This window comes from Macaca fascicularis, chromosome 14 (genome assembly GCF_037993035.2).
Source record: "Macaca fascicularis isolate 582-1 chromosome 14, T2T-MFA8v1.1".
In the NCBI taxonomy this organism is placed as follows: Eukaryota; Metazoa; Chordata; class Mammalia; order Primates; family Cercopithecidae; genus Macaca; species Macaca fascicularis.
In genome coordinates this window covers 92,839,049-92,861,176 of record NC_088388.1, presented here as the reverse complement: position 1 = coordinate 92,861,176, position 22,128 = coordinate 92,839,049, and the positions used below count along the sequence as shown (strand labels likewise).

Below are 22,128 nucleotides of genomic sequence, written 5' to 3'. Positions count from 1 at the left end.
GGCTGGTCTTAAACTGCTGACCTCAGGTGATCCGCCCGCCTTGGCCTCCCAAAGTGCTGGAATTACAGGCATGAGCCACCGCACCTGGCCTGTTATAGATTATTTATTCCTAATTATATGTGACAATCTTTGATGGAAGGAGAAACCACTTTTTTCCTAACACCTAGTTAAATGCCTGCTTAGTCTGTCTAATTAAGAGGAAGTTTTTCTCAAGTCTTAACAAATTCAAGATTTAAATTATATCAAGTGTCTTTCCTGACCATGGTAATATGAAACTAGAAATCAACAGTAGGAGTAAAATTGGAAAATTCTCACATACCTAGAAATTAAACAACACACTCCTAAATAACCAATGTGTCAAAGAAAAAAATGAAAAAAATCTTGAAACAAAAATGGAAATAGAGCATACCATAATTTACAGGGTGCAGCAAAAGCAGTTTTTTTTTTTTTTTGAGACGGAGTCTTGCTCTGTCGCCCAGGCTGGAGTTCAGTGGCCCGATCTCAGCTCACTGCAAGCTCCGCCTCCTGAGTTTATGCCATTCTCCTGCCTCAGCCTCCCGAGTAGCTGGGACTACAGGCGCCCGCTACCTCGCCCGGCTAGTTTTTTGTATTTTTTAGTACAGACGGGGTTTCACTGTGTTAGCCAGGATGGTCTCGATCTCCTGACCTCGTGATCCGCCCGTCTCAGCCTCCCAAAGTGCTGGGATTACAGGCTTGAGCCACCGCGCCCGGCCCCAAAAGCAGTTTTAAGGGGAAAGTTTATAACTATAAACGCTTACATTAAGAAAAAAGATGTCGGCCCAGGCGCAGTGGCTCACGCCTGTAATACCAGCACTTTGGGAGGCTGAGGCAGGTGGATCACGAGGTCAGGAGACTGAGACCATCCTGGCTAACATGGTGAAACTCCGTCTCTTCTAAAAATACAAAAAAAAATTAGCCGGGCGTTGTGGCAGGCACCTGTAGTCCCAGCTACTTGGGAAGCCAAGGCAGAAGAATGGCATGAACCCAGGAGGTGGAGCTTGCAGTAAGCTGAGATCGGGCTACTGCATTCCAGCCTGGGCAACAGAGCAAGACTCCATCTCAAAAAAAAAAAAAAAAAAAAAAAAGGTCAAGTAATCAACCTAACTTGACACTTCAATGAATTATTAGAAAACTAATAGAAAAAGAAGAGCAGCAGAAGAAAAGAAATAATAAAGATCAGGTCAGAAAACTAAAGGTTTGTCGATTTTATTTCTGAATTTTTATTTATTTTTAATTTTTTTAGAGACAGGATCTGGCTCTGTTGCCCAGGCTGGAGTGCAATGGCATGATCATAGCTCGCTGCAGCCTGGAACTCCTGGGCTCAGGTGATCCAACTGCTTCGGCCTTCCAAGTAGCTAGAACTACAGGTGTGCACCACCACACCTGGCTAATTTTTTGCTTTCTGTAGATATAGGGTTTCACTAAATTATACCCATGCTGGTCTTGAACTCCTGGCCTCAGATGATCCTCTCCCACACTGACCTCTTGAAGCACTGGGATTACAGACATAAGTCACTGAGCCTGGCCCTTATTTCTTTTTCTTTTTTTTTTTTTTTTAATCAACTCTTAGTTTTGTACATCTTTTCTATTATTTTTCTAGTCTCTATTTCATTTATTTTGGACCTTGACCGGGTGGTCAAGGCTGCAGTGAGCCAAGATTGCACCACTGTACTCCAGCCTGGGTGACAAAGTGAGACCGTATCTCAACAACAACAACAAAAAAAAAAAAAAAAAAGAAAGAAAAGAAAAGAAAAAAAAAAGCTGTCCCATTTACAATAAAATCAAAAACAATAAAATATTTAGGAATAAATTTAACAAAGAAGGCGAGAAGTCTATATGCTGAAGACTATAAGACAGTGACGAAGGAAACTGAAGACACAAATAAATTGAAAGATACCCTATGTTCATGGATGGGAAGAATTAATATTGTTAAAATGTCCATATTACCCAACGCGATCTGCAGAGTCAATGCAATCCGTATCAAAATTTCAATGGCATTCTTCACAGAAATCAAAAAAGCAGGCCAGACGCAGTGGCTCACGCCTGTAATCCTAGCACTTTGGGAGGCTGAAGCAGGTGGATCGCTTAAGCCCAGGAATTTGAGACCAGCCTGCACAACATGGTGAAAACCTGTGTCTACAAAAAATACAAAAGTTACCTGGATGTGGTGGTGCACACCTATATTACCAGCTACTTGGGAGGCTGAGGTGGGAGGATCATCTTAACCCCAGGGAGGTCAAGGCTACAGGGAGCCATGATTGTACCACTGCACTCCAGCCTAGGTGGCAGAGGGAGACCCTGTCTCAAAAAAAAAACAACAACAAAAAATCAAATTCATATAGAAGCACAAAAGATCCTGAATAGCCAAAGCAATCTTGAGAAAGAAGAACAAAGCGGAAGGCATCATGCCTCCTGATTTCAAAGCAAATTGCAAAGCTATAGTAAACTGAAATGGTATGGCACTGGCATAAAAACAGGCACACAGATCAATGAAACAAAATAGCCCAGAAACAAAGGCATTTATATATGGTCAACTAATATTTGACTAAAGTGCCAAGAATGCACAATGAAGAAAGGACTCTCCTCATAAAGGGTGTTGGCAAAACTGAATATTCACATGTAAAAGAGTGAAATTGAACCCTTATCTTACATCATTCACAAAAATTAACTTGAAATGGATTAAACACTTAAGCGTCAGACGTGAAACCATAAAACTCCTAGAAGGGAAAATAGGGAAAAACTTCTTGACATTGGTCTTGGCAATAACTTTTTGGATGATACCCAAAACACAAGCAACAAAACCAAAAATGAGTAAGTGGGACAACATCAAACTAAAAACCTTCTGTATAGCAAAGGAAACAATCAACAAAATGGAAAGGAAATCTACAGAATTCAGAAAAATAATTGCAAACCTGGAAAGGGGTTAATATCCAAAATGTAAATGGAACTCATACAACTCAATAGCATAAACCAAACAACAACAAAAAAGAAACAAATGATTTTAAAATGGGCACAAGGACCTCAATAGTCATTTCTCCAAAGAAAACAATACAAATAGCCAACAGGTACATAAATCGGTGCTGAACTGATCAGGGAAGTGCAAATCAAAACCACAATGAGATATCACCTCACTCCTCTTAGGCTGGCTATTGTCAAAAAGACAAGATGACAAATGTTGGTCAAGATATGGAGAAAGGGAGCCCTTTCACAATGTCAGTGGGAATGTAAATTGATATAGCTATTATGAAAAAAAGTATGGAGATTCCTCAAAAAAATTAAAAATAGAGGTACCAGCCAGGCATGGTGGCTCATGCCTGTAATCCCAGCACTTTGGGAGACCAAGGCGGGTGGATCACCTGATGCCAGGAGTTCGAGGTCAGCCTGACCAACATGGTGAAACCCCATCTCTACTAAAAAGACAAAAATTAGCTGGGCAAAGTGGCGGGCACCTGTAATCCCAGCTACTCGGGAGGCTGAGGCAGGAGAATCGCTTGAACCTGGGAGGCGGAGGTTGCAGTGAGCCAAGATTGCGCCACTACATTCCAGCCTGGGCAACAGAGTGAGAGCCTGTCTGAAAAAAGAAAAGAAAAGTGCCATACAATCCACCAATCCTACTGGCTATATATCAAAAACAACTGCAATCAGTGTAACAAAGAGATATCTGCATGCTCTTGTTCACTGCACCATATTCACAATAGCCAAGACATGGAAACTACCTAAGTGTCCATCGACAGATGAATACATAAATAAAGATATATATGAATATTATTCAGCCATATGAAGAAGAAAATCATGCCATTTGTGACAACATGGATGAACCTGAAAGCCATTATGCTAAGTTGCTAAATGAAATAAGCCAGACATAGGAAGACAAATACTGTATGATCTCACTTATATGTGGAATCTAAAAAAATTGAACTCATAGAAATACAGTAGAATTGTTGCCAGAGGCTGGGGCCAGTGGGGAAGAGGGAGATGTAGATCAAAAGGTCCAAACTTTGAGTTATAAGATGAACAAATTCTGGGGACTGAATGTTCAGCATGAGTGGTGATGGATATATTCATTAATTTAATTGTGATCATCATTACACAACAGAGATAAATCATCAGGCTGTATACCTTGAATGTATACAATCTTTATTTGTCAATTAAATTTGAAAAAAATTTTAAAGAAGCTTTTCTAAGCTGGACACAGTGGCTCACACTTGTAATCCCAACACTGGGAGGTTGAGGCCAGAAGTCCAAGACCAGTGCCTAGCAACACAGAAAGACCTCATTGCTACCAAAAAAAAAAAAAAAAAAAAAAAAAAAAAAAAAAAAAGGCAAGAGGTTTCTCTGGTCCAGAGAAAATATAAAAACCAGCAAGAACCAATCAGCCAGTTTCCAGTTGTATCAGCATCTCAGAAAATTGGAGTTGTTATTTTATTTTTTAGTTTTGCAGTTTCCTGGGCCAAAGTAACCGAAATGCTCAAAGTGAAGTTCCATGAGGGTGTGAAAAGGGCTGGTAGTCTCCCAGGATATCAACCTGTTAGTAACCTTGACCAACGTGGTTAACAGAATGTACACGAAATGCACAGAGGTTATAATATAGATTTTTCACTAGTTCTAAATATAGTTCTCTAAATCTTACAGCAGTAATCACTACTGCAACTGCTCATATTTGAGGTCAGAGAAATCAGGAAACATAGATACATGATTGATAGATAGATAGTCACAAAGTAGAGAGATGAGCTGGGCATGGTGGCTCACGCCTGTAATCCCAACATTTTGGGAGGCCGAAAAGGCAGATCACTTGAGGCCAGTCTGGCCAACATGACAAAACCCCATTTCTACTAAAAATATTAATGCAAAAAAAATTTGGCCTGGCGTGGTGGCACACGCCTGTAATCCCAGCTACTCAGGTAGCTGAGACATAAGAATCACTTGGCCGGGCGCGGTGGCTCATGCCTGTAATCCCAGCACTTTGGGAGGCCGAGGCGGGCGGATCATGAGGTCAGGAGATCGAGACCATCCTCGCTAACACGGTGAAACCCCATCTCTACTAAAAATACAAAAAATTAGCCCGGTGAGGTGGCGGGCGCCTGTAGTCCCAGCTACTCAGAGGCTGAGGCAGGAGAATGGCGTGAACCCGGGAGGCAGAGCTTACAGTGAGCTGAGATCCGGCCACTGCACTCCAGCCTGGGCGACAGAGCGAGACTCTGTCTCAAAAAAAAAAAAAAAAAAAAAAGAATCACTTGAACCCAGTAGGTGGAAGTTGAGTGAGCTGAGATCGTGACTCTGCACCCCAGCCTGGGCAACAGAGCAAGACTGTCTCAAAAACAAAACAAAACAAAAAACAAAGTAGAGATCCAGGATTGGAATCAAAACTGTGCTGAAATCCCTCCTCTTCCATTTACTGGTTATGTGGGCATGTTGGTGTGCCTATGTAAAAAATAAAAGAGATGGCTGGGTGCAGTGGCTCACGCCTGTAATCCCAAAACTTTGGGAGGCTGAGGCAGGCAGATCATGAGGTCAGGAGTTTGAGACCAGCCTGGCCAACATAGTGAAACCCCATCTCTACTAAAAATACAAAAAATTAGCCAGGTGTGATGGCAGGCGCCTGTAGTCCCAGCTACTTGAGAGGCTGAGGCAGGAGAATCGCTTGAACCCAGGAGGTGGAGGTTGCAGTGAGCTGAGATCAAGCCATTGTACTCCTGCCCAGGCGAAAGAGCAAGACCCCATCTCAAAAAATAAATACAATAAAATAGATAAGGATTGTAAAGTAGATAACATAGTAACTGGCACAGAAAGTCTTAAATATAGTTCTCTTCCCTATGTTAGCTTTTAGATGTACTTAATTTTTCAAAACACCTAAGCGTCGACATTCCTATTAGGAAAAGGCTCATGTTTCTTGTTGCTGTAAATATTTGGTCATTCACTTATTCATTTACTCAGCAAACATTTATTGACCAACCACCATGTGTCAGGCATTGTACTGGTTTCAGGGACCATAGGGATAAAGAAACGATTCCTGCCCTCTGAGGTCTGGCCTGGAATTTGACCTCTGTTTTCTTCTTTATTCCAGTCGTCTTAAACTCTGCACTTTGTTCTGTGTTAAAGAATAACTATGTCACACATTGAGGGCTTGAGTGAGAGGGAGTGATCCAGAGAGTCATGAGAACAGTCCTTGGGCATCAGAAGGGCTCCCATATACTAGGAGAGAACCTCTGTAGTCCACCTTGCTACAAAGGTGTCAGATTCCTGGTTGAAATAAAAGGGAGCATTCTAAACAGAGTTTCTTCAAAATAGAAAAAGGTTGCTCTGTGTGTAGAGCTCTCTATCTCCAGGGAGCCTTGTGTCTTGTTTAGCATTATCACTTAAGCACCAAAACCTAGAACAGTTCCTGGTATATAACAGGCACACAATAAATATTTGTGAAATAGATTAACGAATTATGTAAGTTCACTTCAGTATAAAGCCATATATATGTGCCCAACATCCAGCATATCATCCTGCAGGTCAGGGCGTGTCCCTGTACATTCCTCAGGCCACCATCAATGCCACCGTCAAAGAAGACATCCTGCTCTCAGTTGAGTACTCCTGTCACGGAGTGCCCACCATCGAATGGACATATTCGTCCAACTGGGGAACGCAGAAGATCGTGGAGTGGAAACCAGGGACTCAGGCCAACATCTCCCAAAGCCACAAGGACAGAGTCTGCACCTTCGACAACGGCTCCATCCAGCTCTTCAGTGTGGGAGTGAGGGATTCTGGCTACTATGTCATCACCGTGACGGAACGCCTGGGGAGCAGCCAGTTTGGCACCATCGTGCTGCACGTCTCTGGTAAGACATCCCCGGGCCCCGGGCACCCCTCTGGACGGTGAGTGTGTGGGAGGTCGATTTCACAATATTAAAAGAAATGTTGTATTCCCCCTTCCCTCACCCTCACTCCATAGAGATCCTCTATGAAGACCTGCACTTTGTCGCTGTCATCCTTGCTTTTCTCGCTGCTGTGGCCGCAGTGTTAATCAGCCTCATGTGGGTTTGTAATAAGTGTGCATATAAATTTCAGAGGAAGAGAAGACACAAACTCAAAGGTAACTCCCTGGGCCTTGTGATAATCCATGAGTGGTTTTGAGGCCAGTGGTGGCATGTGTTACCTTGTTCTCACCAAGAAAGCGCTATGTGGCTTGATTTCCAACTCATTGACTTGTCTTTGCTTTACAGAAAGCACAACTGAGGAGATTGAGCTGGAAGATGTTGAGTGTTAGCCAAGGCTGGGCCTAACTGCATTCCTACCTCAAGAGGAAACTATTCTCCAACAAAAAGAGCAAGCACAGCTATTATACCCATTGTGTGTGGTCCTGTTGCAGCCCGCTCCTGACAGGACAGCAGGAGATTAACAACATTGACTGCATGGAGTTGAGGACTGTGGATGAACAAAGCTAGTTTTAGGACTCATGCCAAGTTCAAGGAGAAGAGTGATTGAGGCCTTGAACCAGGAGCTTTGCTTGGCTGCAGCGTCACAGCAGTGCTGACCCATAACCAATGGGCAAGTGCACGCGTTGGCTGCTTGTTCACGACACTCACTCTGGCGTGCAGGATGGCCTGTTGTCAGAGTCCCTGTATCAGAGGCCAGAGGATTTCCAGATGGGTGTGCAGCCAGCATTAGAACATGCTTTCTGTGCTCCTATCTGCTCTGCAACTGCTGTGCCTACCAGTCCCCCATCTGGTATCCCACAAGCAAGCATGATTGTGGGAGCTATGGTGAGAAAACCTGAGGCTTTCAGACAATCTGCTGCCTCAGAGCAGAGGTGAAGAGACTGGGGGTGGGGGTTGGTGCTGTTGTGCTGCAGTGAGCTGCTCAGAGGTGAGGCCCGGTGGCTGGGAGTTTTATGGGGGAGGAGCTCAGTGGACTCCTGAGAGGCCAGCTTTGCATACAAGGAATAGAGAGAAAATTATCTTTCTCTTCCTCCCTCATTCCAACATTAATTGGATTTTCCCTCCCATGGCTCAAATTTAGGCCATTGGAAGTAAAACAACAGCTCATCTCTGCTATGGGCAGCACCTGGCCTCCTGAAGCACTGGATGCCACCTGTGTGAAAGCTGAGCTTGCACAGTGGGTGATGCAGCTGGAAAATCAGTCATCTCGGGCTTTGGATCCGTCCCCCTCAGTCACTAACGCTTCATGTCTCAAGTCAGGCCCTTGCCCTCTCCTACCTGAGGAACGCTTGGCCTTTGCCTACCTCACAGTCAGGGTATCAAGAGAAGCCCACAGTACGCACAGAGTTCTCTGAGCAACTTATGAAAAGCATGAGGCTTCTTCAAGGATCTGGAAAGCTATACTGGAAAATGCTATTCTGAGTATTAGAAATTGATAAAATCACCTAAGGTCTTGGGGCTCCAGGTGAGATTCAGGACTGGACCACAGCTGGCTGTGGCCATTATTCCCTCAGGTTGTTGGTCACCATGTCCACCTGTTTCTCCATCCCAACTTCCATTTGACAAGCTCTAAATGGAGGCATGGATTTATCTTCCATTCTCTTCTCTCTCCAATATTCATAGCTACAGACCAAAAGTACCACCCCATGATGATGTGTTCCTAGTGCTCAGCTACAAAGTCACCCATGCAAAGGTTAAGAAGTGCTAGAACATTCCTTTCTCTTCTCCCTCCTTTCAGGTCTCCAATGTCCATATCTTCTCTATGTCCTATGTGGCAGAGAAGGATTTGCTTGGATAAGTTACAACCCTTTCCCTCAATATTGAATCCAGAGTTGTGGGAAGGGATCTCTCAGAATATTCAGACAGGAACTGTCAGTATCCAGAGCAGGACTCCCATAGCACTGCTTGATTCAAAAGGCGAGAGCAGTTGGTCTACACAACAGATGTGTAGCTCTAGCACCTGACAGGTAGAAGATACCCTCAAGGCGCCTCCTGTAGACACACGTGTAAACTCACACACTGTGCCCTTTCCCCATGCAGCAGTCAAAGGAACCAGGCCCTGGGCCAGGACAGTTTCCAGTGCTATGAAGAAACGAGGTGAGGAGTATCCAAGGGGCTCAAGGATAATCTGCTGATTTCTTTCTCATCTTTCACACAGAGAGGCCACCAGCAGGAAAGCAGTAGGAGCTGGGTGGCTGCTGGGGGCAGCATGTCCTCTTCCACACTACCTGCCTTTGAGAACTCTGCTCTTCCACTTGTCCGAAGTCAGGGCTGGCAATCTTCATAATCAAAGGGGAGTTGGAAAAGAACACCACTGAGAGGCCTCCACGGCAGATGTCAATTAAATTGCCCCACAAAATCTCATGAGAGTTTATTCACATCAGTAGTGTGGGAAGTTACAATTTTTTTTTAAAAAAAAGCTTCTTTCCTTGGCTTTCCATTTCTTTGAAGAAAGGGTTTCTTTTGAATTTTTAAAGCTCTGCCATCCTGAACATTCCTGTGGAAAGTTTTAAAATCCAAAGGCTGAGGTTTTTGTTTATTTTTTAAATAAATAAAAATCACAGAGATTAGCTAGTGTAAATGTTAAGCTATAAATTATGTTTCAAACTGTGAAAAAAAAAAGTGTTTTAAAGAATGAATGAAATAAAACCTGAAAATAAAGTCCTCATCCTTTGTGTGTGTGCCTGCTCCTGCCGAAAAATCAGAGGCTCTGGGTGCTGTGTCCTGTTAAGCTGAGCATAAACAAAACCCTTAATCACAGCCAGGTCTGGCACATATTTTAAGTGACAATGCAACTAATTACACTGGTTCTAACAGTAAACATTATTTAGCAATTCAGAAAAACTACACCTTATCAGCACCACCATTCTCCCCCAATTGTAGCTACAAGACCAATTTGAAATTTATGCTTTCAGAATATTAACTGCAATTCAATAGCGTTCTTCCTGCTTCTGGAATGGGCCAAAAGTAGGAACTGACAATTGTACCACTTGTTCAGCAGTGGGTAAGACACCCTACAGAACACACATGCTTTATCAACAGACTGTCCTTTCAGAGGTTATGATCTTAGAACCCCAAAAGGTATATATTGTACTTTCTCATTTCATGGTGTTGCGGGTATGCAAGGAGAGCTCATGTCCTCTGAAGGCCACGGAAGATGGTAAATACCTGGGAGCACTTTGTGCTTACTCTGATTTGAAGCAATACCTCACAAAGGTGAGAAGCAAAAGCAGTGAGAGAGAAGGTTATCAGGGTATCTTGCCCCAGGCAAGAATGCAGAGACAAACCCTATAATTCCGAAGAGTTGGGTAAGTGTAACAAGGGATTGAGAAGAGATGGCAGAATAGAATGCTGGAGAGGTAACCAGGACAAAGGAGCCAAATATGATAGGGTGAATCCCCAGGGACATGATTCACATGCTGCCTCCTTGACAACACTGGAGAGGATACTGGGGGAAGTGGAAACTGTCTCACCGGCATCAGTTTTTACATATCCAGCATAAGTTTCTTCTGCCCAGTTTCCAGGGAAGCATCAGACACATCCATAGCTTACTAAAAGCAGAGCAAATCCTTGTGATCACTGTTAGCACATCTATCCCCAACTCAATTCCCATTAATGGTGTGAGTTGCCAGTGTTTGCATCTCTCTGAATCCACCCAACCTGGCTGTCAGCTTTTCCAATTCTTGAGAACATTTCCACTGCCCTTTAAAAATTAAGTGGGTATTTTTGGTTTGGCTTACAGAGGTGATAAATCCTTCTTTAAAATTCAAATGCCACTAAAGTCTATGTATATTAAAGTATCTTTGGCTAGAGTTAATTAACAAAAACTAAATAAAGTAAAAGATCTCTCTCCTTCCCTCAATCCAGAGGAAACAACAGTCAAACTTGGTGTGTATCCTTCTAGACTTGCTTATGCATATATGAACATATCTGTGTATATATATATGCCAAATATACATATTTAACCTATTTTCTTTATAGTCAAATGGGATTCTATCATATATATTACCCTACAACTCACCAGTCTTTCCTTAATGTGTCTTGGGCATTATTTCATGTCTACCTATTCCAAAACTTCATTCTTCTTGCCTACACAATGCAGTCCATAGTATGAATACACTATTAATTGGTTTTTTTTACAGAGCTTTGCTCTTGTCACTGAGGTTGGAGTGCAGTGGTGCCATCTTAGCTCACTGCAACCTCCGCCTCCCAGGTTCAAGCAATTCTCCTGCCTCAGCCTCCCAAGTAGCTAGGATTACAGGCGTGCACCACCATGCCTGGCTAATTTTTGTATTTTAGTAAAGACAGGGTTTCACTATGTTGGTCAGGCTGGTCTCGAACTCCTGACCTCAGGTAATCAGCCTGCCTCAGCCTCCCAAAGGGTGGGGATTACAGGCATGAGCCACCGTGCCCGGCTGGGTATTTTTGAACACACTGTAATTGTTTGTTCACTGAAAAATCACTTTTTATTTCAAATGATATAAACAAAAATCATCTTAGGCAAACTTACTATTGTATCAGGCCAGTTCCTTCAACCAAGATGGCTTCTGCCTGTTAAGTAATGCATTCAATTCTATGTCCTGTGAATCTCTTGGTCTTTTAGGGAATTCAATGTTCCACGATTTCGGTGGGTTTTACCGAGAATTGGTAGAAGATTTTTTGGAGATTGAGTATTGGTGGGAGAGAGGGTATTGATAATGTAAAATAAATCTAAAGTTTTAGTGTTAGATTTGGTTTTATAAAGTAACATTATCAAACCAAACTGGGGTCTGCTCACCTGGCACAGCAAAGCCAAGCACTGACGTTGGGACTGCAGCAAGAGAAATGAGGTATTTATTGTAGGGCACCGAGCAAGAACTCCAACTCCTCAATGGCTTACAGGTAAGGGTTTTAAAGGTGGGGAGGCAAGGCCAGGTACAATGGTTCACACCTGTAATCCTAGCACTTTGGGAGGCCAAGGTGAGAGTATCCCTTGAGCTGGTTTGAGACCAGCCTGGCCAACATAGTGAGACCCTGACTCTACAAAATATTTTTAAAAATTAGACAGATGTGTTGGTGCATACCTGTAGTCCCAGCTACTTGAGAGGCTGAGGCAGGAGGATTACTTGAACCCAGGAGGTTGAGGATGCAATGAGCAGCTGATTGCACTACTGCACTCTAGCTTGGGTAACAGAGCAAGACCCTGTCTCAAAAAACAAAAACAAGAAACCCCCCAAAAACCCACAAAGGTGGAGAGGCAGAGGTTACAGGCAAAGTCATAAATCAATACATGGAGGAGGCTGTACATTCGTTTGATCTAAAAGGTGGGATATCTCGAAGCAGGGCCCAACAGGTCATAGGTGGATTCAAAGATTTTCTGATTTGCAATTGGCTAAGAAGCTTTGTCTAAAATTTGGGTCAAAGAAAAGAATGTTAGCTCCAGCTCACAGGCTTGACCTCCTCCAGGCCCCTCAGGAAGAAATTCAGAACAAAGAACAGCAGTGCAAGTTGTCCTTGCTTATCTGAGGCCCACATGACAGCAAATCCACTTGGTGGGGATCTGAGATTCTGAAAACAACTCAGGGTCATATTTTAAGATGTTATCTTTAGTTTCTATAGGGAACCAAGCATCTGGACTCTTAACTTCCTTGGCAATTGTTTTAAGTTACTATTATCTTCTTGCTTATCAAGTTGCTTGTTTATATCTCAGGACTACCCCGGAAATTCCCTCGAAGGAATTCAAGATTTTCCTTAATTTTCATGCTCAGGGCGCCCACAGGCCTTTAAGAAGGGGTTCCTGCTCCATCTCACACACACACACCTAGGTTAAATTCCTTTGATATTACAGGCTCGTGCTTGTCCAGGTAGTTCTGTCCGTAAAAATATTTTTCTCTCGGGTGCCTCATGTTCTGAATGGATTTTTTTCCAACTAAACAAAGTGGACTTACTAAATAATTTAGTTGCCCCTGTTTTTATTCATCAGCAATATCTAAGGAGGCCAGGCGTGGTGTCTCATACCTGTAATCCCAGCATTTAAGGGCCAATTACAATTCCAGATCAACATGAGATAATCAGGTTATCCCTCTGATTTGATGGTATTCCAGCAAAGAAATCTGATGAAAAGCACTCAATATCTTCACCATATATAAAACATCACGCAAATGTGAATACATGACATTCTGAAATGCTTTCTCCTAATAAATACAGCTGGTATCTCAACCATTTTTTCTAATTGGCTTGACTCTTAGAAGCACACTTGCTTAATGCTTTATATTTACGTAGCACTTTAGAATTTAACATTTATTACCAACCTTATTGAAACTTCTCAACCACCACTGAGGTTAGTAGAGGAGGCATCTCTATCTTCATTTATATATAAGGAAACAGATTCACAGAGAAACGTCACCAAGTTCATACAGCAAGCCAGTAGTAGAGCCAAGATTCAAACACAGCTCCTTGCCAACCTATCAATACTTGTTTAGGGGCTAACTGGTTTTCTTCAAACTGTCTCCCAAGTTTCCACAGCACATCCTTCAAACTCCAGGAAATTCAGGTTAAAACATTAAACTGGAAAATGTAAATAAACATAAGGCACAAGAATTGCTACCACAGCAACTAAGCTACCATTTTCCCACACATTTGCTTTAGTTTCTACAGTTCTTTAGGTGGGTACTGGCTATTCACTACAGTGATGTGACCAAACAGGGAAAGTAAGATATGAAGACCGTAAAGTCTTCAGTTATCCCAGTCTACTCAGACGGGGTTTAAAAGAACAGATGGTAGTATCTGCACATGTATTCTCAGCCATTCTACTCAAAGTGTGGTCCTGGTCCATAAATTGTTACTGATTCATGACAAGCAGAGAAATACAAAATAAAGCATTCAGAAATGTTTATATTTGCGGGGCCTGGGCGCTGTGGCTCATGCCTGTAATCCCAGCACTTTGGGAGGTCAAGGGAGGATCACTTGAGGCCAGGAGTTCAAGACCAGCCTGGCCAATATGGCAAAACCCTGTCTCTATCAAAAATACAAAAATTAGACGGGCATGGTGGCACACACTTGTAATCCCAGTTACTTGGGAGGCTGAGGCATGAGAATCACTTGAACTGAGGAGGCAGAGGTTGCAGTGAGCCAAGACAGTGCCGCTGCACTCCAGCCTAGGTGACAGAGTGAGACTCTGTCTTTAAATTTTAATATTTGATGCAATTTAATTAGGTTATAATCAAATAAATGGGGCTTTTATTTTGTATCATTTCAAAATTTCATTTTAGGAATTCATTTTTATTAGTTTACCAAAGTATCAATCTACAATGGTAGAAGTTTACATAAACAAAAACTGGTCATTCCGCAAAAGTCTCAGACTCACTCTACTAGTGTGAGCCTTCGAAATCACATAAAAGACTCCTCATGTGAACGGAATTGTACAGATTAGCCTATTGGCCAAAGCAAATTTTGTGGGCAACAATAACTTTTGAAGCACTCAAGATTTTTAAATAACCGCAAATTCATACCAATTATTTTAATTTCCATGGATAGAAAGATGCAAGATCTTGATCAGAAGGGGAAAAAAGCACAAAGTTGTTCTATCATGGCCCACAAGCTCCATTTTTCTTTAATGAAAACACGGTGGAGAAATACAAAGGAATTGTATTACTGCACAGTCATCTTACAAATTGTTAAAGCAGGATGTCTGTTTTAAAAATTGAAAGACTTACTTATAAGGAGACCTCACCTATATGATATTACTTTCAGTGGTACCAAAAGGTTTATAAGCCTAAATCTATCTCACATTAATGGGCACACTTTAGGCACTATTTCCAAGAAGTGCAAACCTGTTCCTTGGAAAAGATAATCCACTAATGCATTAGTTTTTTTCCTTTGAAAAAGCAGAGAGCTAATGGAAAGGCCTTAATTGGAGAAAGCAATCCAGGGCTGCTGGGTGGAGGCTGGAGAATCCCAGGTGGAAGATTGGGCATGAGCCATGCACTAGGTGTCTCAAGTGATGAAGTCATTCAAGCGGGAGAACAGACCAAAAAATCTTGATGCCCTAAAGAGATAATCTGCCTCCTATGCCTTCAGCTGTCCTTTCTGAGGATGTTCTTAAATTACCTATGTAGGTTAGACCCAGGCAAGCTTAAAGCAGACAACGGGAGGTTAGAGAGTAGAGAGTTTAGAGAGTAGGCTGGGCATGGTGGCTCACACCTGTAATCCTAGCACTTTGGGAGGCAGAGGCAGGTGGATCACTTGAGCTGAGTTGGAAACCAGCCTGGGCAACATGGAAAAACCCTGTCTCTACAAAAAATACAAAAATTAGCCAGGCATGGTGGTGCATGTGTGTGGTCCCAGCTACTCGGAAGGCTGAGACAGGAGGATCACCTAAGCCCGGGAGGTCAAGACTGCAGTGAGCCATGATCACACCACTGCACTCCAGACTGGGCTACAGAGTGAAATCCATCTAAAAAAAAAAACAGTTTAGGAAGTATTTGGGGGAAGAAAAAGTATTTGGAGATTTTTTAAACCACACACTTTATGTGATGTCCACATCAAAGAAGGAATATTAAAAAGCAAATAGAAACGCTTTAGTAATACTTTAAACTGCATGAAAAACATATTATTTTACATCTTGTCATACTGTATATACAACTGTACATAAACTTCTGCATTTCAAAGCACTTGTCATTTATAAAGCGAAAAGTTTCAAAGTGCTAAATAAACATTTCCTAATTATTGTTTTTAAAAACAGCACTCCTTTGCAAGTTATCTCTTCTTTGTACTTATAGTTGATCTGCAAACATTTCATGTCAAAGTTTCTGGAAACTTCTTTAGGAAACATCTGGAAAAAATCATAGTAGACAAGGGCTAAGTGCAGACATAAGCAGCTCCATTTTATAAACAAAGTTTCGACCTTCCATTTTATTCCACTGAACTTCTTTGAATGGCCCACGAAGATGACTCCATTTGTTATCTTGTAAAACATCACTTTTTGGAAGGTCTTTACATTGGTTACGAGGAAACTGAACCATAATCTTGCTGCCACTTTCAGGTCCGTTACGAACTGTGGAGAAAAACCAAAATATCAATACACTCTAGTTTACCAAACTAGAAATAACAAGGATAAATCCCACAACTTCATTCTACTGTGAATACAAAAACTTTGTCTGCCAACTTAAACATTCTTGTTAAAAAGTGCTTTTTCAGTTTCAACATGCAAGAAAAAAAAATTCTAACTTCTATATAAGAGGATAGTATAAATATTCAGGAGTTATTATTTGTACCACAAAGATTAAGCAAGATGAGTTTTGACCTAGGAATGTCAAATGTCCTCTATAATTTCAGGAAATCATCTTTTTGTTTATTTCCACATGCAGCACTGAAAAACATACAAAGCTTTTTTTGGGAGGCGGTTAAAAACAAGGTCTCACTATGTTGCCAGGGCTGGTCTCAAACTCCTGGGCTCAAGCAATCCTCCCACCTCAGCCTCCCAAAGTGCTGGGATTAGAGGCGTGAGCCACCACATGTAGGACATTCACCTATTTTTTTCAATACATTCCTTTGATAATGTAATCATTCAATGAATTGTTAATACATGCCTAATATGTAATGAAACCTCAACCACTTAAAATCAGGACTGAAAGGGATGAAGGAAAGATTATTCTGAATTAAGAATTTCAGGTTTTAATGAGGTTTAAACTATTACTTGGGAAAGAAGAAAAGGGTATTTTTAAATTCCTAGCAATCAAGATCCAGCAATGACCAAGCTTGCAGACTCACAAGCTGTGATCCTGTGGGGAAATATTTCTAACTACCCACTCTTTCAAATATAGTCATGAGCTGCGTAACATTTCAGTCAACTGCTTTTGTTGTGTTACAACTGTCTAGAGTATTCAGTACAGTAACATGCTATACAGGTTTGTAGACTAGGAGCAACAGGCTATGCCATGAAGCCTAGATGTGTATGTAGTAGGCTGTACCATCGAGGGCTGTGTAAGTGCATTCTATTATCACACAATGAAATCCTCTAACAAGACATTTCTCAGTACCTGTCCCTGTCGCTATGCAACACATGACTATATTTTTAAAGTAGTCAGAGCAGATATTAGAAATGAAGATCACCCTAAAATCGTAAGTGCTTCAAATGTAAATTTAAGCTATGTAATACTCATGCAAGTGCCTATTACGGTGCCTACGCGTAGAAGGTGCTTAATAAAATACTTCTCCTCGGCCAGGTGCGGTGGCTCATGCCTGTAATCCCAGCACTTTGGGAGGCCGAGGTGGGCGGATCATCTGAGGTTAGGAGTTCGAGACCAGCCTGGCCAACATGGCAAAACGCTGCCTCTACTAAAAATACAAAAATTAGTCAGGTGTGATGATGGGCACCTGCAGTCCCAGCTACTCGGGAGGCTGAAGCAGGAGAATCGCTTGAAACTGGGAGGCAGAGGTTGGGGTGAGCCGAGATCACGCCACTGCACTCTAGCCTGAGCGACAGAGCAAGACTCCGTCTCAAAAATAAATAAAATAAAACAAAACAAAACAAAATACATTATTTAAAATGTTTTTATTTAAAAAATTTTAAAAGCTGTTACTATTTTTTTATGTGAAAAAAATAGTATCTTGCATTAGATACTATTAGATACTCCTCTCTCTTCCATCCCTTTACTATTTGTAGGAACAGATATTTTTCTTCCCGTGTTTACAGCAGTATATTTTTTTAAAGTTTTTATCCATTAAACTTTGGAACTGCAGGAGTAACAATGTTGATGACACTTTTCAGACTATCTCAGGAAAATGTGCTGCCAATCTAAACATTTGTTATAATTACTAGAAAGAGAAATAATAATCTCTTGCTCTGAATAATAGCTATGATCAAATAAACGTTCAGTGTAAATACAACATTAACTAATTTATTGCAGAGATGAATTACTCTTACCAATATTTAATTATTAAAACTAAACGTTAAAGCCAAACTCCCAGTGGTCCCTTCTCATTCAAAGCAGCAGAAAGTACCTGAAATAGCATAGTCCCCACTCGGGGAGGCCACCGTGATGGCAGATGCATTACCAATGCTCTCTATGGGCCCAAGTCCCACATGATTACTGAAGCTCAGTACTTGCCAGCCCATAACCTTGGCGAGTTGCTGAACCGCATGTACCTGGTGCTGTGACATCTGTGAACGAAAAAGGACACTTAACTGACAACCAGCAGAGATATGTGCAGTGACCTAACATCACGACCACAAAGTAAACTTTTGTTGGGGTGCTGACTGACTAGTACTGCAACCCTATCTTAGGTCTGAGGAATCCTCCTGTGTGTAACATAAGGGGAGGGAATAAGACTCCACCTTCCACTGCAAAAGCAAAAGTTGCCTGATACTTGCTTCTCCTGCCCACTGGCAGCTTAAGCACAGACATGCGACATAAATTTGCCCAACTGAAGGCTCCTGTCTAGATCACTGAATAGAGTGCAACATTTACCCCTTCAAATCCACTGTCTACCTTATTTTCTGCCCTGGGAGGCTGACACACGTGGTTACATTAATACTTTCTTACGTCCTCTGGCTTTGGGCTGGGTTCAGGTAATGGCAGCCATCCAAAGGGAGCCAGAAGGACGGCAAGGAAGAGTGAGGTCAGGGTATTTATTCCCCTGGCATCCTCCCTGTGAGGTTGTCTAGGCTGGTTGTATCTCTTGACTGGCTGCTAGGCTTCTCAAGATGGACTGTTCTACATGACTCTCCCCGTTAGGGTTCCTGTAATCTGTCCTTCCTCTTAACTTTGGCCTAGCAATGGTGACCACTAAACCCCTGGGGCCTGGTTACCTGGTTACTACGACTAGCAGCAGGTTACCACACTATCCCTGGTGGCTCTCCTACACCCATACCTTTGTAAATAGATTTTTAGTAACTAGGCCCTCCTAAAATTATCCTCCTGAGTCTGCCACCTATTTCTTGTTAAGACTCTGACTGATACAATGGAGGCAATTTAGAATGCATTCTGTCACCAGTGCTGAAGGCAGCAGTGCTGGGACAGCATTAGTGTCATTCCCCTGGCCATGGGTCTCATATCGAGCGTTGATCCCTATCCATTGGTAAGCCTTGTTCTCTAGACCTCCCGTTGATGCTGGGACCTGCTCAATAGTGTTCTAATATATTTTTGTGTGTGTGCTTAAGGTGACCAAACCAATTTGGATGTAATTAGCCAAGAGCTGCCACACCTAACAAATGAATTTTATTTACTTGGCAGCAAAGAAGCAAATCAGTATATAAGATCATTGCTTCTGAGGTGGAAACTGTTTTTTTTTAATGTGAAAAAAAAAAATAGTATCTTGCATTAACATTTCAAAAACCTACCCTTTATCTTATAATTCAGTATTTCACTGGGTCATTAAAAACTCCATGAAGAAATTAGGAAAAATGCTGTTAGATATGAAAAGAAAGAGCTAGAAATTTGTCTGATGTCACAAAGCAAGTTTGTCGTAATGCTGGGGCTAGAACACATCACTTTTTTTTTTTTTTTTTTTTTTTTAAAGAGATGGTATCTCGCTCTGTCATTCTGGGCTGAAGCACAGTGAGACCAATCATAGCTCACTGTAACCTCGAACACCCGGGCTCAGGCAACCCTCCTGCCTCAGCCTCCCTAACAGCTATGACTATAGTTACATACCAACACACCCACCCAATTTTCTATTTTTGTAGAGACAGGGATCTTTCTATGCTGCCCAGGCTGGTATTGAACTCCTGACCTGAAGTGATCCTCTCACTTCAGCCTCCTAAAGTGCTGGGATTATAGGTACAAACCACCATACCCAGCCTCAAACCCATCACTTTCTATACTGCCCCTTGGACTTGAAGTTAAACTACTTTATTTATTACGGATAATGGTCATTATAATTTTTTATATGATCTCCCTTTCTCTAGTTTTCTTCAGTTTCTACAACAACTCTGGAGATGTTGTAAACCTTATAGATTTTGTAAACCTTCACAAATATGACATGAGGGGAAAAAAACTTGCCAGTCTCAGAACTGGTCCTTCATCTTAAGATCAACTATGTGAAAACCTAGGACAGCTTATCAGTACTTTCAATTAATCAATAGGTTGTAAAATGTGCATTAGAAATTAAACAGAATTTAATTTCTACTGGAAAAAAATTTTCTTCTTACATAATTTATTACATTTTTAACTACTTTTTAACCAATTTGTTCTTTAAGTAGCTATGCGAAGAAGGAGGGCTTAAAACACAACCTGCAACTGTTACCTGAGACAGAAGAAAATCCTGTAGCTCCTGCTCCTGATACGATAGTGTGATTACTCTTCCATCTCTATGTACAACTCGAATCTGCTCAACTCCAATATTCAATTGCAGTTGAATGGACCTTTATAGACACACATACTAAAAATCAGAGATGTTCAAAATTATCTTATACAATATCATAAATAATAAACCTCAATATCAAATTAAAAATTATTATTATTATTTTTTTAGACAAAGTCTCAGTCTGTTGCCCAGGCTGGAGTGCAGTGGCACGATCTCAGCTCACTGCAACCTCCCTCTCCTGAGTTTGAGATTCTCCTGACTCAGCCTCCCAAGTAGCTGGGATGACAGGCACCTGCCACCACGCCCAGCTAATTTTTGTTATTTTTAGCAGAGACGGTATTTCACCATGTTGGCCAGGCTGGTCTCGAACTCCTGACCTGAAGTGATCTACCTGCCTTGGCCTCCCAAAATGCTGGGATTACAGGCCTGAGCCTCCGTACCCGGCCAAAAAGAAAACGTTTTAATAACCCACACCAACATCCATAGAGGAGATGCAGGGGTCTTCTTAGGTTCAACTAAACAGACTCACCCCAGAATACCATAGACCACACCGAGTACCAGTCTACCCAGAAGGATGTGAAGGGACCACGGCTTGCCAGCAGGCCATGCAACTGTCTATATAGCAGCAGAACACCTTTGCTGCAAGGAGAAGAGATCCACATTGGGTATATGTGGGACCTGCCCTAACAGGAGCCATAAGGTCTTGTAACTACTCCATAGGCATGGTTTCCACAAGCTAAGCCCAGTTTTAAAAGTCACCACCATCCAGGGAAGTCCAAAGGCATTCCCATCAGTTATTTAAAATTTCTCCCGGTTCAGATGCATTTTACCAGTTTGATATCATTTTTACTATAAGCAATGTTGCCTAGTAATACAGATGACATCTTTCCTTAACAGGTTTCCAAGGGATTAGAGCCAGTGTTAACAAAGAGCAAATTCTCATACAGAAAGAGAAACGGTTTTGTTAACTCTTTACCTTCTCCTACTGAAAAAACTGGTAAACAAGTCAGAATATATATACTCCATTAATTTGGCTTAGGCCAAATAAAGAAACTCATACAATAGCCAGTAAATAATAAGCAGATCACTGCACTCTTCCAAAAGAACTTCTAAAATTTCAGCGTGTAATACATCCAAGAAACCTGAAATCCCCTAATAACATAGATGAACAAAATGCAGGAAAAAACAGCTTTATATCCTCTCACATTTGAAAATAGCGCTTGTTTCTAACTTTGTTTTAAAGTAAGTATTTCACAATAAAGCATTTTGGTGATTGTCTATATAAAGTTGAAATTAAAAAAAAAAAAAAAATAGAGGCCAGGTGCAGTGGCTCATGCCTGTAATCCCAGCATTCCGGGAGGCCGAGGCAGGCCATCACAAGGTCAAGAGATCGAGACCATCCTGGCCAACATGGTGAAATCCCACCTCTACTAAAAATACAAAAATTAGGTGGGCGTGGTGGCACACACCTTTGGTCCCAGCTATTCAGGAGGCTGAGGCAGAAGAATTGCTTGAACCCAGGAGATGGAGGTTGCAGTGAGCCAAGATCATACCACTACACTCCAATCCAATGACAGAGCAAAACTCCGTCTCAAAAAAAAAAAAAAAAAAAAAAAAAGACAAGGTCTTGCTATGTTGCCTAGGCTGGAGTGCAGTGGTTTTTTCCATGGTGCCATCATAGCGCACTGCATCCTTGAAATCCTGACGTTGAGTAATCCCCTCCCGCCTCAGCCTCCTGAGAGGCTGGGACTTCAGGTGTGTGCAACCTTATGCCTGGTTTAAGTTGTAATTTTGATGAACTAAAGTTTACACTGTTTTCTCAAAGAAAAACAAAACTCAAAAGGCTTAAAGATATATACATCATACATCTAACAAACATTTTAGAATTATTTTCTTA

General features: G+C 41.8%; 2 protein-coding genes across 5 annotated transcripts in view; one reads left to right on the top strand and one right to left on the bottom strand.

The window, feature by feature from the left end:
* The window catches only part of VSTM5 (V-set and transmembrane domain containing 5), a 34,025-nt gene extending 24,420 nt beyond the window's left edge, over positions 1-9,605 (top strand). Inside the window, exons 2-4 of one of the 2 annotated variants that reach the window (XM_005579368.5) lie at positions 6,519-6,845; positions 6,959-7,099; positions 7,230-9,605. In XM_005579368.5, the coding sequence (XP_005579425.3) occupies positions 6,519-6,845; positions 6,959-7,099; positions 7,230-7,273 (512 nt within the window). In that variant the 3' untranslated portion in view covers positions 7,274-9,605. The remainder of the gene's footprint in view (positions 1-6,518; positions 6,846-6,958; positions 7,100-7,229) is intronic. The other variant, XM_074015080.1, reaches the window with a different exon arrangement.
* Positions 9,606-14,188: 4,583 nt separating this feature from the next.
* Positions 14,189-22,128, bottom strand: part of MED17 (mediator complex subunit 17) — a 30,752-nt gene continuing 22,812 nt past the window's right edge. For 2 of the 3 annotated variants that reach the window (XM_074015073.1, XM_045371161.3), the window contains exons 10-12: positions 20,172-20,289; positions 17,928-18,087; positions 14,189-15,978 (exon numbers count right to left, since the gene is read on the bottom strand). In XM_074015073.1, coding sequence (XP_073871174.1) covers positions 15,767-15,978; positions 17,928-18,087; positions 20,172-20,289 — 490 coding nt within the window. In that variant the 3' untranslated portion in view covers positions 14,189-15,766. Of the gene's footprint in view, positions 15,979-17,927; positions 18,088-20,171; positions 20,307-22,128 lie in introns of all 3 variants that reach the window. The other variant, XR_012423610.1, reaches the window with a different exon arrangement.